Here is a 13,815-nt window from a genome sequence, read left to right as displayed (position 1 = left end):
TAACAGAGCAGAATTCAATGCAGGTTTGATTATAAAGCCCACACATTACACCTTTTTTTTTTTTTTAAGAGCAGGAGTACATGTAGTAAGTGAAATGTTGAAAAGAGATTAAATTGCCACATGTATATAGTATTCCTGAGAGTGAGAAGCTGGAAGCAGCAAGATAACCCATCCTTTCTAGAACTGAAGATATACCAAACACTGAGTACTTAATAAATAACGACAGCAGAAATTATAGTAATAATAATCATAAATTCAGGAAAGGGAACGGCTTTCTCAAGCTGAGATGAGTTCAACTACCTACGTAGGTAGTGCTAATTTCAACAACAGAGACAAAAACACCAGTAATTCTTAAGATTGTTCTGATTTTTTGTGGCCATCCATGGATGGCTGAGATCATTATTCTAATTCTCTTCATGGAATTATATACTGTCAGAGGCTAAAATTCAGTTTGTACATGATGTTTTCCCAATAGAGAATTTGATACTTTCATTATCCTAACTTTTAAAATTAAAAAGGAATTATTCTAAAGTCCAAGGTAGATAAAAAGTAACTTTATCTGAGGTATTCTTAACTCATTCTTTGTATTCTATTTTTCTCTTGGTCTCTGATGATCAGGAAGAGAACCAAGAATGGGATTACAAAATTAGATGACTCTCAGAGGAGCAGGTTTTAGCAGAGTTCGCTGGGCTGAGTGAGGCTGGATTTGCTCCACTGCTGATCAGTGTGGAGGGGGCATGCCCTTTGAGAATCTACTGGGAATTAATCTTAAAAATTCCTAGCAAGGCCTTTTAGAGTCACACACATTGAGGCTGATGGAGTGCAGTTAAGGTGGTGTTTTGCTGAAACTAAGGAGTAGCTTTTGAAACATTTGTAGATGCACGATGTCACATGGACCAGAGTGGTTAATAAGCAATTGAAAAAATAATTGAATTTTTTTGGTAAAACATTTGGAATCACATTACATATTAAAACTATAAATAAATTTATAAGTGATTCTGAAGTTACAGAATTAATTACACATTCTAATTATAATCTGAAAATGATCTGGTTTCTGCACCTCTTTTGACATATAACTGTCTTAGTGTTCTGTTGTTTATAACAGAATAGCTGAAACTGGGTTATTTAAAAGAAGTGAACCTGTAATCCCAGCACTCTGGGAGGCCGAGGCAGGCGGATTGTTTGAGCTCAGGAGTTCGAGACCAGCCTGAGCAAGAGCGAGACCCCTCTACTAAAAAAATAGAAAGAAATTAATCAGATGACTAAAAATATATAGAAAAAATTAGCCAGGCATGGTGGCGCATGCCTGTAGTCCCAGCTACTCGGGAGGCTGAGGCAGAAGGATCGCTTGAGCCCAGGAGTTTGAGGTTGCTGTGAGCTAGGCTGACGCCACGGCACTCACTCTAGCCAGGGCAACAGAGTGAGACTCCGTCTCAAAAGAAAAAAAAAAAAAGAAGTGAAATTTATCTTAACAGTTCTGGAGGCTAGGAAGTCCAAGGTTAAGGACACACATCTGGTAAGAGCCTTCTTGCCGGTGGGGATTCTCTGCAGAGTCCTCAAGGCAGCACAGGGCATGACATGGTGAGATGGCTGAATGTGCTAGCTCAGGTCTCTCTTCCTGTAAATCCACCAGTCGTACTCCCGTGATAACCCATTATTCCATTAATTCATAAATGGATTAATCTATCTATGAGGCAAAGGCCTCATGACCCATTCATCTCTTAAAGGGCCCATCTCTCAATACTACCACATTGGGGATTAAGTTTCAACATGAGTTTTGGAGGGGATGTTCAAACCATAGCAATAACCCCTGCCTGATGATGTAGAAGTCCTCTGAGCTCCCCAAACACATCACCCTGTTCAAGACTGCCTTTGCTTAAATTGGTTCCCCCACACAAATGCCCTTATCTGCCTACCCCACCCTCTTTGGCCTATACGTTCCAGCATATCCTTCAAAGCTCAGTTTATTATCCAGCCTCCTTGGCTTTAACCATTCATTCAATACAGAGCACCTGCTACCTACTGGGCAGAACAAACCTGGTTCCTGCCTTGCTGGATCACAGCCTAGTAGCTGAGTCACTGATCACTTAATGCTTTAAGAAAATACATAGGATGCCACGTGGAAGTACAAGGGGAACTCAGATTTGGAGTCTGGAGAGGCCTCTTTGAGGAAGTAAGGTCTGAAGGGTGAGTAGGAGTTAGCTGAGTAACAGGCTGGGGGGTGTGAGTGTGTACAACCATTATAGAGGGATCAGTAAAGCAGCAGCAGAGGCAGAGGGAAAGCAGGTGAGGAACTGATAAGGAGCCCCAGTGGATGGAGTGCAGAGAATCGGGTGGCAGAAGCACTAGGAAGCCATAAAGATTCTCTAGCCCTGTGGCTGTGACCTTGACCTGCCTTGCAGAGGTGCCCCTAAGCCAGGCCAGGAACCCTTCCTCTGCATCCTCCCGTTACACTGGAACTGCTTCTGTCAGGCTTCCACTGATTCCTTGAAGGCAGATTTATTTTGATTCAATTTTGGATACTCAATACATCATAAACAATCAAAAGTTCTGTTGACTTAAACTAAAACCCAGGATAAGAAGTCAAAAGATCCCATTTTTTCCCTTGGCTTTGCTGCTAAGTTGCAGTGTAAACTTGAGCCAAGTCCCTGGATTCCTCAGGACCTGACACCTCTTTGTCAGATCTATGGTGCCAAAGACCTCCTTGACTGGCCATCTCAAGCTGTTAGTGAGACTCCTTAGGATAACTTGCTCATCACTTTAGTGGGCAGAAATGACAGTTAGGGTAAGGGATATGTCTGAATCTGCCCTTGGACTATTCATTTATTTAAAAAAAAATACTCTCTCAAAATGAAACATACCCTTAAAGTGTAGTTTATGAGACAAATCAAAGTTGACTCCTCCTAACTCATCAATTTGGTTTAATTTTGTCTCATTCTCTCTATTACTGGAAGCTATCTCTTCAGTTCAAAATTATAAGTTGGACAGGAAGGAAAAAACAGTATGTTCCTAAAAATGACTTTGCTTTTACCTAAAATGAAAGGCATGGGTGGTTTTGAATTACTTCCAGTGGTAATAGGAGGACAAGGTGCTTAAGGAAGCCCACTAACTCTGTTTTGAATTACAAATTCCTGGGCGACTAAAATAAATTCCTAGAATTAAAGTTAAATGGGGAAAGGTGACTGACTGCCAGAAAATAAACGCCAGCTTTATTAATGTAATAGCAACAGAAAGGGTTTCCAATTTCTCTGAAGGAAAATAACATGAAACCAGCACTGCTTGGTAAGCATTACAAGATTACACACCCACATTTATCATTCTGAGAGCTCCCCACCACTCTGACGGTTCCTCAAGGCCATTGCCATCAGAGTTGCTGCAAGAACACGGTTTTCACTGGATGTAGCTTCACAGTCAACTCCTCAAAGACAATACTGAAATATTATTCCTTTCTAGAAACTCTTACTATAGAGAGAACATATCAATGTGGAGAAGAGAGGCTGTAGTGAGCTATTCAAGAAAAAACACTATCTATCAATTTTTCTCTCATACAGTCTGCCAGGGTGCTCTGTGAAGAATCCTTTTCCATTCCTACCACATGTCTGGGTGAGGGGAGAGGAAAGGGTGGCAAGGTGCCAGGACACGAGCAGGCAATTCTGGTGATGCTCTGGGCTCCGCTTCCGTTCTGCTGGTAGTAGTAGGCGTTTTTTCTGGCAGCTGCGGCAGCTTGATGGGGAGAGGAAGGGGCCACCCACCAATCACCTTTTCTTGAAGCCGTATTTTTTGCGTTCATAGAAGAGGTCTGTCTTAGAGCTCCCCAAATTGACAATTTTGGGACAGCCATCTCTCTGGAAAACAGAATGGAGAAGTTGCTAAGTCTCTGAGCCTGAATCAAGAGGGATTTAAAGTAAAAATTTAAACCAGGTGCATGTAGCTATAGTTCCAGCTACTTCGGAGGCTGAGGCAGGATGACTGCTTGAGGCCAGGAGTTCAAGGCTGCAGGGAGCTATGATCACATTTGTGAATAGTCACTGCACCCCAGCCTGGAGCAACAAGGACCCCATGTCTTAAAAAATAAAAAATCAGCTGGGTGTGATGGCACAAGCCTGTAGTCCTAGCTACTCAGGTGGCTGAGAAGAGAGGATCACTTGAGCCCAGGAGTTCAAGGCTGTAGTGAGGCTGCAATGATCGTACCATGGCACTCCAGCCTGGTACAGAGCAGAGCAAGGACAGAGCAAGATTCTGTCTTGAAAACAAAAAACCCCACAAAGAACCCAATAAATAGGTTTGCAAATGTGTCCAAACACTGCTATCCCCTTAATTGGAAGGTCCAGATCAATCAGCACTATTTCTTACCTATCTCATAGGACTTTTAGAAGACTACTTTATAACTTCTGGATTCATGGTTTAGCATTCATCTTACCAGTTACCCTATTTGAGCCATCACCAAGAATTTAGTAAATGGCTGGCATGGTGGCTCACACCTGTAATCCTAGCACTCTGGGAGGCCAAGGTGGGAGGAATGCTTGAAGTCAGGAGTTCGAGACCAGCCCGAGCAAGAGTGAGACTCCATCTCTACTAAAAATAGAAAAAATTAGCCTGGCAACTAAAAACAGAAACACATAATTAGCCAGGCACTGTGGTGAGCACCTGTAGTCCCAGCTACTCGAAAGGCTGAGGCAGGAGAATCGCTTGAGCCTGGGAGTCTGAGGTTGCTGTGAGCTAGGCTGATGCCATGGCACCCTAGCCCAGGTAACAGAGTGAGACTCTGTCTCAAAAATAAATAAATAGGCCAGGCTCAAGCCTATAATCCTAGCACTCTGAGAGGCCGAGGCGGGAGGATCACTCGAGGTCAGAAGTTCAAGACCAGCTTGAGCAAGAGTGAGACCCCATCTCTACTAAAAATAGAAAGAAATTTGTTGGACAACTAAAAATATATAGAAAAAAAATTAGCCGGGCATGGTTGCGCATGCCTGTAGTCCCAGTTACTTGGGAGGCTGAAGCAGAAGGATCGCTTGAGCCCAGGAATTTGAGGTTGCTGTGAGCTAGGCTGATGCCACGGCACTCTAGCCTGGGGAACAGAGCAAGACTCTGTAAGTAAATAAGTATTAAAAAAAAAATTACTGAATACCTAGAATGTGCCCAGGGCCTGCCTACCTCTCTAGTCAGTGATCAGAAATGATATTTACAATATTGGATTCTCAGCCCACATCTGTTGCTAATATGATATAGCTGAGATAGAATCTGAACCTCTTTAAATGTCCAAAGGGTTTCTTCGAGTGGTAAGAAATACTAATAATCATCAGCACATCAAGCTCTCTAGCCCTCCTGCCCTATCCCAAGAAAGGAGATAGAGTGGACCACAGAGGACAAAAAGCTTAAAGACTTTAGGAACTAGAACCTACATTTTAAATATTGTAGAATATAGGATTTTACATGCCCTTATTAATTCACTTAATTTGACATGTGGTTTTGGGGGGGGGGGGAAGAGTGCTTCTGTGCTAGAGATGGCTGTTGACCGTCCATCCTCTGATTTGTAATGACACGCTACCCTGGCCACTCTGTGAGCTTGAGTGGTTTCAGTGAAGCCCCTGGGAATCTGTGTTCTGCGGAAATGATGACTCCATCAGTTGATGTGGGATGATGGGAGGAATACTGGAGAAGCTGCAACTGAGAAACATCTTCACAGTCTGTTACTTTATTAAACACTCATGTCAGAGTTTGATTCCTGCGATATTAGACTATAGAATGAATTAATCAAATCCTTAGCCATCTTATTTCTATTATGATTCAGCTGATTTCTTTGGGGGCTGATATCAAAACTACAAAAACACACAAGGCCAACAATATTTTATGACTTTCTAGAAAACATGTCCCATGTTATTACACTGAGAACTCCCATCTGTGGAGCATGGTGTACTGAGGGAGCCAGCCCCAGCAATGAGTTGCTACGTGAACTCAAGTTTAAGTGATGTAATCTGTATTTAAAATCCTTGTGCGGCCAGGCATGGTAGCTGACACCTGTAATCCTAGCACTCTGGGAGGCCGAGGCGAGAGGATCTCTCAAGGTCATGAGTTCAAGACCAGCCTGAGCAAGAGTGAGACCCCGTCTCTACTGAAAATAGAAAGAAATTAGCTGGACAACTAAAAATACATAGAAAAAATTAGCCGGGCATGGTGGCACGTGCCTGTAGTCCCAGCTACTTGGGAGGCTGAGGCAGAAGGATTGCTTGAGCCCGGGAGTTTGAGGTTGCTGTGAGCTGACGCCACGGCACTCTAACCTAGGCAAGACTCTGTCAATCAATCAATCAAATCCTTGTGAAAATAAGGGATTAGCCGCCTCTCCTGGACTAAGAAGGCCTGATACTAATCATGACAGCACTCTAAATTCTCCAGAGATGATATGAAATTTTATAGATGATAGCCTAAACTGTGCCTTACTGACTTGTGTGACTTGGGCAAGTCACTTCTCTCAGGGGACATATTCCTCTGCAAAATAAGGGGACTGGACCAGGTCAAGGTTTACCAACTGTACTTATAGAACCCTAAACATTCCTAGGAGGTACCAAGTGATGGTAGGACACATTCCCCCAATCTGCACAGCTACCTTCTTACGCACAGCTTAGGTTAAGATGGTAGGTAGGCTCGGCAGCTAGACCACCTGACTTTTGGTAAGTTAGTTAACCTGTGTCTGAATTTAGTCACATACTAATACAAAATGACTACAGTGGCAGAATCTACCTCAGAGAATTGAGAGGGATTAAATGGTTCAATAAATATGCTTAGAACAGTGCCTGGCCTATAGTCAGTCCTTATTAAGTTGTAAGAAATTGCCAAAAACAAGTATCAGTGACTTCATAATGGTTCAACCTCACTCTCACACACACACACACACACACACACACACACACACACACACACACACACGGTACTTCTGTGTAAGGAGGTCTTTTTTAAAGATAGGATTCTACATATTAAAAAAAAAATGTTGGGCTGAGTGTGGTAGCTCATGCCTATAATCCCAGCCCTCTGGGAGGCTCAGGCAGGAGGACAGCTTGAGGCTAGGAGTGAAAGACCAGCCTGGGTAACACAGCAAGACCCATCTGTACAAAAAAACAAAAATAAATTAGCTAGGCATGGTGGCGCACACCTGTAATCCCAGCTACTTGGGAGGCTGGGGCAGGAGGATCGCTTGAACCCAGGAGCTCAAGGTTACAGTGGGCAATGACTGCATCACTGTACTCCAGCCTGGGTGACAGAGCGAGACTCTGTCTCTAAACACAGAAGTTGAAAATCAATGCAGTAGATTATTATTAGAGCCCTCCTAGCTTCTTGGGCTTTTCCAGTATTTTCTCTCCTTGACTCCAAGCTTTCCTGTTTCCTTGCCTAAACCCCTTGCTTTTTATTTTCTACAGGGCTTCCCAGTTTTTCTGAAATTCTCCCAATGCTATGAGAGGTAATGACATGCGGCCTGGAAATGGTTGGCTTTGGTTGAATAAGGCTGTGAATGGCACGAGTAAAAAGGAAGATGGAAGGACTGTTAAGGAACACTGGAGGAAGGTACAGGAGAGTATTTGCAAGTGAAGCTAGAGGATTTTTTAAAAATATCTGCAATGTCTGCCTAATGGCAAGAGCTCTTTTAGCAATTGTCCACTTGAAAACTAAGAAATTTCAAACTTCATCAGTCCTCCCAGAGGACTGACAGACCTCCCCATTCCCAGCACAGGGAGCTTTTATTTTAGGCTGCTGTGACTTGAATGGAATACCCACAGTAAATGTTTGACGATCACTTAATTCCTAAATTTCACAAAAAAGTAGACACTAGATGGCCAAGTGAAGGTTTATATTCATTCACAAAAGACTTTTTGAGTCCCTCTAAGATATCAGGTGCTTGTTTTCATTAAACTAAACATGTCCACTAAAATATCACTGGGAGAAACCTCAGCTGGGCTTCTGCAGCAACCACTATGGAGGACTCGATGACTTTGGGTTTCTTTCCTCAAAAGTGCTGTTTCTATCCAGTCTGTTGTGTGGCAGGAAAACAAGCTACAAAAATTACCCTGAACCAGTAAGAAAAACTGAGGACTTTCAAGTAATGCTTTAAAACCAACAAAAACCATTAAGTCAAATACAACATACCAAAAGGAAATCTGTATAGAACTGAAATGTGGGAAAAGGCAATTTTTAAAAAATAAAATTTGAAAAACATTATTACTGAAAATTAGCCAACAGCTCTGTTTCTTACCAATGGTAACAAGGAATGATAAATGGGTGGGGCAGTGGAAAGACCTCCTTTATTTTTCTTTTTATAGATGTTTTTTCTATTATTTTCTGTGATTCTTTCTACCAGGTAAAGACCTGCTTTATTAATAGAAACTCGAAGGTGAAACATTGTTCATTCTCTTGGCAACCGTTTAATGAGTATCAATGATGTAAAAAGCCAGAGTATGTAAACCACTTTAGGACTTAACAATAGCATCACATTTTCTATCTGAAACTTCATTTTTAAAGAACTTCAAGTACCTACCTCTGAATAAATGGATTCACGAAGTAACACAGATTATTATTTTTTTGGTGATTTCCCTAAAGCCACACATAGCATGTTAGTAGCAAAGTCAAGACCTGAACATGGGCTTTCTGCCTTTCAGTCTGGTGTTTTTTTCTAACAGGACTTCCCAGAGGCAAAATCCAAAACTTTACTGTGGTTTAGGAAGTTTTTGAGAATGGTAACTTGTGAATTAATTTTGAGAAGTTTCAAAAATTTTTTTGCATCTATCTAACTGCTCTGCTGTTCACTTAAATGGGGAGAGGAGCATGGTAGCAACACCAAAAGAAGGGAGAGGCACATTCTTTTTTTTTTTTTAGAGACAGAGTCTTGCTCTGTCACTCAGACTGTAGTACAGTGGTGCCATCATAGCTCACTGCAGCCTCAAACTCCTAGGCTCAACCATCCTCTTGAGTAGCTGGGACTACAGGTGTATGCCACCAGCCTGGCTAATTTATTTTTTATTTTTTTTGTAGAGACAGAGTCTTGCTATGTTGCCCAGCTGGTCTTGAACTCCTGGCCTCAAGTGATCCTCCTGCCTCAGCCTCCCAAAGTGCTGGGATTATAGGCATGAGCTACCACACCTGGCTCAAAGGCACATTCTTAACTAGCCTGAGAAAAGCAATACAGTGAGTTGGTAAGAACAAGTGCTTTGAGTTAGATGCATCCTCAACCTGGCACTGCCCCAGGACAGAGAAAACATCTTCAATATTACAATGATTTGCAACCTAAAGCTCACCCCCACCCAATAAAATCTTACTCCTTAGTATGTAATTCCTCTTGTTAGGAATAAAGTTTAATTAATGTAAATTCAATTTTAACTTTTCTCCTTGGCAGAGAGGCAATAATGGGGGGAAAAAAAGGTTGAGAAACACAAGAGTCAGATAGACCTAGGTTCTAGTCCTGGATCTGTCACTCATTAGCCATGTGACCTTGGCCCAAGTTACTTAACATCTCTAGGTCTTAGCTTCCTCCTCTGTATCACATAGAACTTTTGGAAAAGAATGTTCAGCACAGCACCTAGCACATGGCAAGAACTTCATAAATGTTACTGCTATTTTCCTTCCTTATTTTCCGGTTGGGAGAATTGAGGAAAATGGTAAGTAAAAGGAGTAAAGGAATCAATGGTTAAGGGGATTGATATGACACCACACCATAAGAAACTACAAATTAGTCCTCTGGTAGCAACAGCCACAAATATCATAGGTATTATCCCTGACTCCTGGTTATTCTTGTGGCTTTGAAAAACTACAAATGAGAATACCTAGCTTAGCTAACTGGTCTAATTCCATTATAAATTATGAAAGTTGCAGGAAGAGGACATAATGGGAGTTGCTCTGGTTGTAGGAAGATTTCTGCATAGGAAAAAGCCTTGGCCACTTAATCTACATGATGATCTGTAAGGCTGAGACGCTGGATCGTATCACTGGACTGCTTTGTGTTCCCTGGAAACTAGTGCTGAATAAATGTGAGCTAGATGCCATCTCAAATATCCTCAGAACATTCTTGTATAATGTGAAGTAGGGGAAGTGACGTCTAGAATAATTCTCAGGGACAGAATGAGACATGAGGATCCAAAGGTATCAGGTCACACACCACCTGCAGACGAGTCAGAGGGCAATTAACATTTATTAGACATTCTCTGGTTGCAAGCTCATGCCAGATGAGAACTCAATCTACAACCATGCAAAAATTCAAGAAAATATTGCTTTAAATGGAATCTTTGGCTAGCTTTAGAACTGTTTGTACCTTCTCTTCATTGCTGTTGCCTTACCATGGTTTCACTCTTTATACACTAGAAGTAATTACCAAATACCCACTATGTACCAGATACCCTGGGTGGGGACTTCTATGGGGGGATTTATAGGAGCAGCAACAAAACCCATGAACTATGTTTGTACTACATGTCAGGCACTGTACCAAGACCTACTGAAAGGAGAGACAAATATACAAACCAAAGTCCTGGCTCTAATGGAATATAACCTAGCTGGTGGACCAGGTCTGCATTTCTAAAAAGCAGAGTATGACTTGAGGTCAAAGGTAAATACAAATCATGGTTTATAGTAGAACGTTCAAATCACCAACTGAAATTATTTTTTGGTACTTTAGGACCTTTCTCATCCCCCTAAACAATAGCAGATTTAATGGTGTAAGAAAGAGTCTTATTTGGTCTAGTATCTCCCACTCCTGGAGTAGCAGGATATAGATGCACGGACTGCTGAGGTGGTGAGGCTGTTTCCTTCAGCATGGGCACATCCCCAAAAGGACTTATGAAAGAACAGCATGGTGTAATGGGAACACGATAAGGTTTAGTCAGATGGCCTGGGCTTTCCATTTACTAGCTGGAAGAAGAACTGTAAAATGAGGATGACAACAACAATCCCTATTTAACAAGGTTATTGTAAGGAACAAAGTAGGTAACATCCACAAACTACCTATTTGTAGCTCATGGGAATATGAAGAATTATGTATCTTTTGCCTTACCTTAAATTAGGTATCTCGGTACCCGCTATTAGCCTAGTGGGACTATATCATAATTCCTTTTATATTTATTTTTCACGCTTGTCTAGCCTGAGAGATGACCTTTTGTTTTGTCCTAAGAAGAAAACAAGCTGATTTATGGTCCTCCTTCTGCCCCTCCAGAACCCTGTTGCCAATACTAATCTAAAGAAAATGGTAAAACTTGCCTTTGGCACTGGTCTACAAGCCCTCTCTTCTGGCATTTGTTTGGCTCAGGGAGTTGAATGATCACAACTAGCCATTGTCCCTACACAATGTCAAGGGACAAAATATCATGAGGCAAACCTGCAATCAATTCTGCAATATTAAGCCAAAGGTGTTCTTTAGCTGCTTAAAGCTAAAATCAACCTGAATTGTCCCAAACTCAACTCTGTCATCACATCTACCCAAAGAGTGCTTAATGATAATAGATTCAAGAGAATTACTAAGTGGCTATTACACACCATGGGCTGTGCTAGGACTTACAAATGCAGGATGCTGTTTACGAATAATAATCATCACAGAGACAGCAAAGGACTAGAGAGAGGGCTCTCCTAATTGCTGGTGTTGACAAAGATTTGATTTTCTTGCAATTTTGCCCTTGGTGCAAAATAAGTACCTTTTATTGGACTACATCCAGTTTGCCTCACAGAACTTGAAGAAACTATAACCTAGGTGACTAGCTGAACACAGTAATCTCCACAGTTCACAGGAGATTGCTGTGGTTGGCAAACTGGTACTAAATAAAAGGAAGAAAGATCTCAGATGGAAAGCTTTGTATACACTCACATCCTTCTCCTGGATGGTGCACTCCTTACAATAATAGGCATCGGAGACTCCAGGGCCTCCACAGATCACACAGCGCCCCTGGTAAGAGCCATAGTTACATTCATCACATATTCGCACCAGGGTGCAGGGACGCACATAGGAGTCACAGATTACACACTTGCCATCACCTGTAAGGAAAGAGAATGGAGTCATCCTCACTAGCAAGTACTTCAAGTCCTCTGCCCTTCCCCTGCCATGGGGAAATACAACAGTTTCCTTTTGACAGTGACTTTAGGTCCCTCCTCTATTTGGCATCACAAAACTCAGCTTATAGGCCGGGCGCGGTGGCTCATGCCTATAATCCTAGCACTCTGGGAGGCCGAGGCGGGTGGATCGTTTGAGCTCAGGAGTTCGAGACTAGCCTGAGGAAGAGCGAGACCCTGTCTCCACTAAAAATAGAAAGAAATTGGCTGGACAACTAAAAATATATAGAAAAAATTAGCTGGGCATGGTGGCGCATGGCTGTAGTCCCAGCTATTTCGGAGGCTGAAACAGGAGGATTGCTTGAGCCCAGCAGTTTGAGGTTGCTGTGAGCTAGGCTGATGCCAAGGCACTCTAGCCTCAGCAACAGAGTGAGACTCTTGTCTCAAAAAAAACCCAAAAAAACAAAACTCGGCTTATACAGTGTCCATCTCAATCCCCTCAACATGGAATAAGTTAATCAGCCCGCAAAAAAAATTAACCAATTAATATGTAAAGAGCTTAGAATAGCACCTGGGAGATGTTAAGTCTATGTAATTGATGGCAATAAACTGTGTGTGTGCTGGGGAGGAATCATGTTATTCTGGCAATTCTTCCCGTTCAAAGCAAGAGATGTTCTTAAAACCTAAATATAGTGTTTAAAATGTGCCGGTTGGAGTGGGGCGATCTAGGGGGCCTTTGGTTGTATTCTGGCAGTGTTCACATATTTCCAGGCACATCTATTCAAAGCCCTCTGTGGCACCTTTGCTGGCTCCACGGCAACCGGGAGAGGGAGTGGGAGGGGTGGGGTGTAGGCAGGGCGTGTTCCACTCACATTTTTCGCACAGTCTTCCAATGGCTGTAAGATCAAAGACGATAAAAAGTACAATCAGAATAACGGTTTTGACGAAGAGGGTAAGTGCACGAGCAAGGACTGCAATGAGCCCTGCGGGATGGCCATCTTATCCTCATATACTTCGATCTGAACCAAACCCACAGACCCGATCATCTTGCTGAATCCCTCCCAGGTCCTGGGAAATCTGTAACAAGTTTCTCCGGACCTGGCCTGGACCCCATCCAGCCGCCTGCCTCTGGCTCCCAGCACGCGCGCCCCCTCCCTCTTTCATCTGAGGCCACAAACCCGCTCGCCCCGCGACTGTAAGGCGGGAAACGTGGCGCCTCCGAGGCAAGATCCTACGGAGAAGATGGGAACCCCCGATCCCGCAGCTCCCAATACCACTCCCACCCAGACAGCCGAGGGCAGGACGCTGCCTCACCAACACCAGCCTGCTTGCGGCAAAAGATCAAATCTGGATGATGTTTAGCCATAGCTCGCAGACAGCCCGGCCACCAGAAGCTTCTGGAACTTCCGTTCGACCTTTAACCTCCATTATTCCTGCCTCCACGTCGCCGTGATTGGTCCTCTAGGCGTCCATCACAGTTTACAATCTTTGTACCGAAACTTGCTTGCTCTCGCGCGAGTTTCCGTCGCTGCTGGGGAGCTAGGTCCTGGCAGTTGCATGAACGTCTTAAAAAAAAAAAGACTTCCCTCAGATTTGGATGGCAGAGACAATAGAAATTTGCTTTTGGATAAAACATCTTTGTACTCGGTGTTTACTTCTCCAAATGTTTTTACGCAGCTCTTTTTTATGCAGCGTCTGTTCCTTACACAGGAGCTCTGCCCACTGCCTTCGCAGGACTCTGGCGTCTCTAGTGAGGCCCCGCCTTCCCCGTGACGCGTCGCTCTTCAGGTCACGCCCCCGCCC

General features: G+C 43.0%; 1 protein-coding gene across 1 annotated transcript; it reads right to left on the bottom strand.

The window, feature by feature from the left end:
- Positions 1-3,450: 3,450 nt before the first annotated feature.
- PHF5A (PHD finger protein 5A) lies at positions 3,451-13,450 on the bottom strand. Its single transcript, XM_012638005.1, has 4 exons — positions 13,327-13,450; positions 12,885-12,908; positions 11,831-11,997; positions 3,451-3,845 (listed from the first exon to the last, which is right to left on the bottom strand). The coding sequence occupies exons 1-4, from the start codon at positions 13,376-13,378 to the stop codon at positions 3,756-3,758; spliced, it is 333 nt and encodes a 110-aa protein (XP_012493459.1). The 5' UTR covers positions 13,379-13,450; the 3' UTR covers positions 3,451-3,755.
- Positions 13,451-13,815: the final 365 nt, after the last annotated feature.

The sequence above is a fragment of the Propithecus coquereli genome, unplaced genomic scaffold (genome assembly GCF_000956105.1).
Source record: "Propithecus coquereli isolate 6110/MARCELLA unplaced genomic scaffold, Pcoq_1.0 Scaffold126, whole genome shotgun sequence".
NCBI lineage: Eukaryota > Metazoa > Chordata > Mammalia > Primates > Indriidae > Propithecus > Propithecus coquereli.
This window is presented reverse-complemented; position numbering and strand designations above follow the sequence as displayed.

Bases quoted from the DNA above. Each gene is read 5' to 3' on its own strand.
- PHF5A (XM_012638005.1), bottom strand. From the start codon at position 13,378: ATGGCTAAACATCATCCAGATTTGATCTTTTGCCGCAAGCAGGCTGGT. The intron at 12,909-13,326 runs GTGAGGCAGCGT...TTGATCTTACAG, and splicing joins CCGCAAGCAGGCTGGTGTTG to CCATTGGAAGACTGTGCGAA. The intron at 11,998-12,884 runs GTGAGTGGAACA...CTTTCCTTACAG, and splicing joins TGGAAGACTGTGCGAAAAAT to GTGATGGCAAGTGTGTAATC.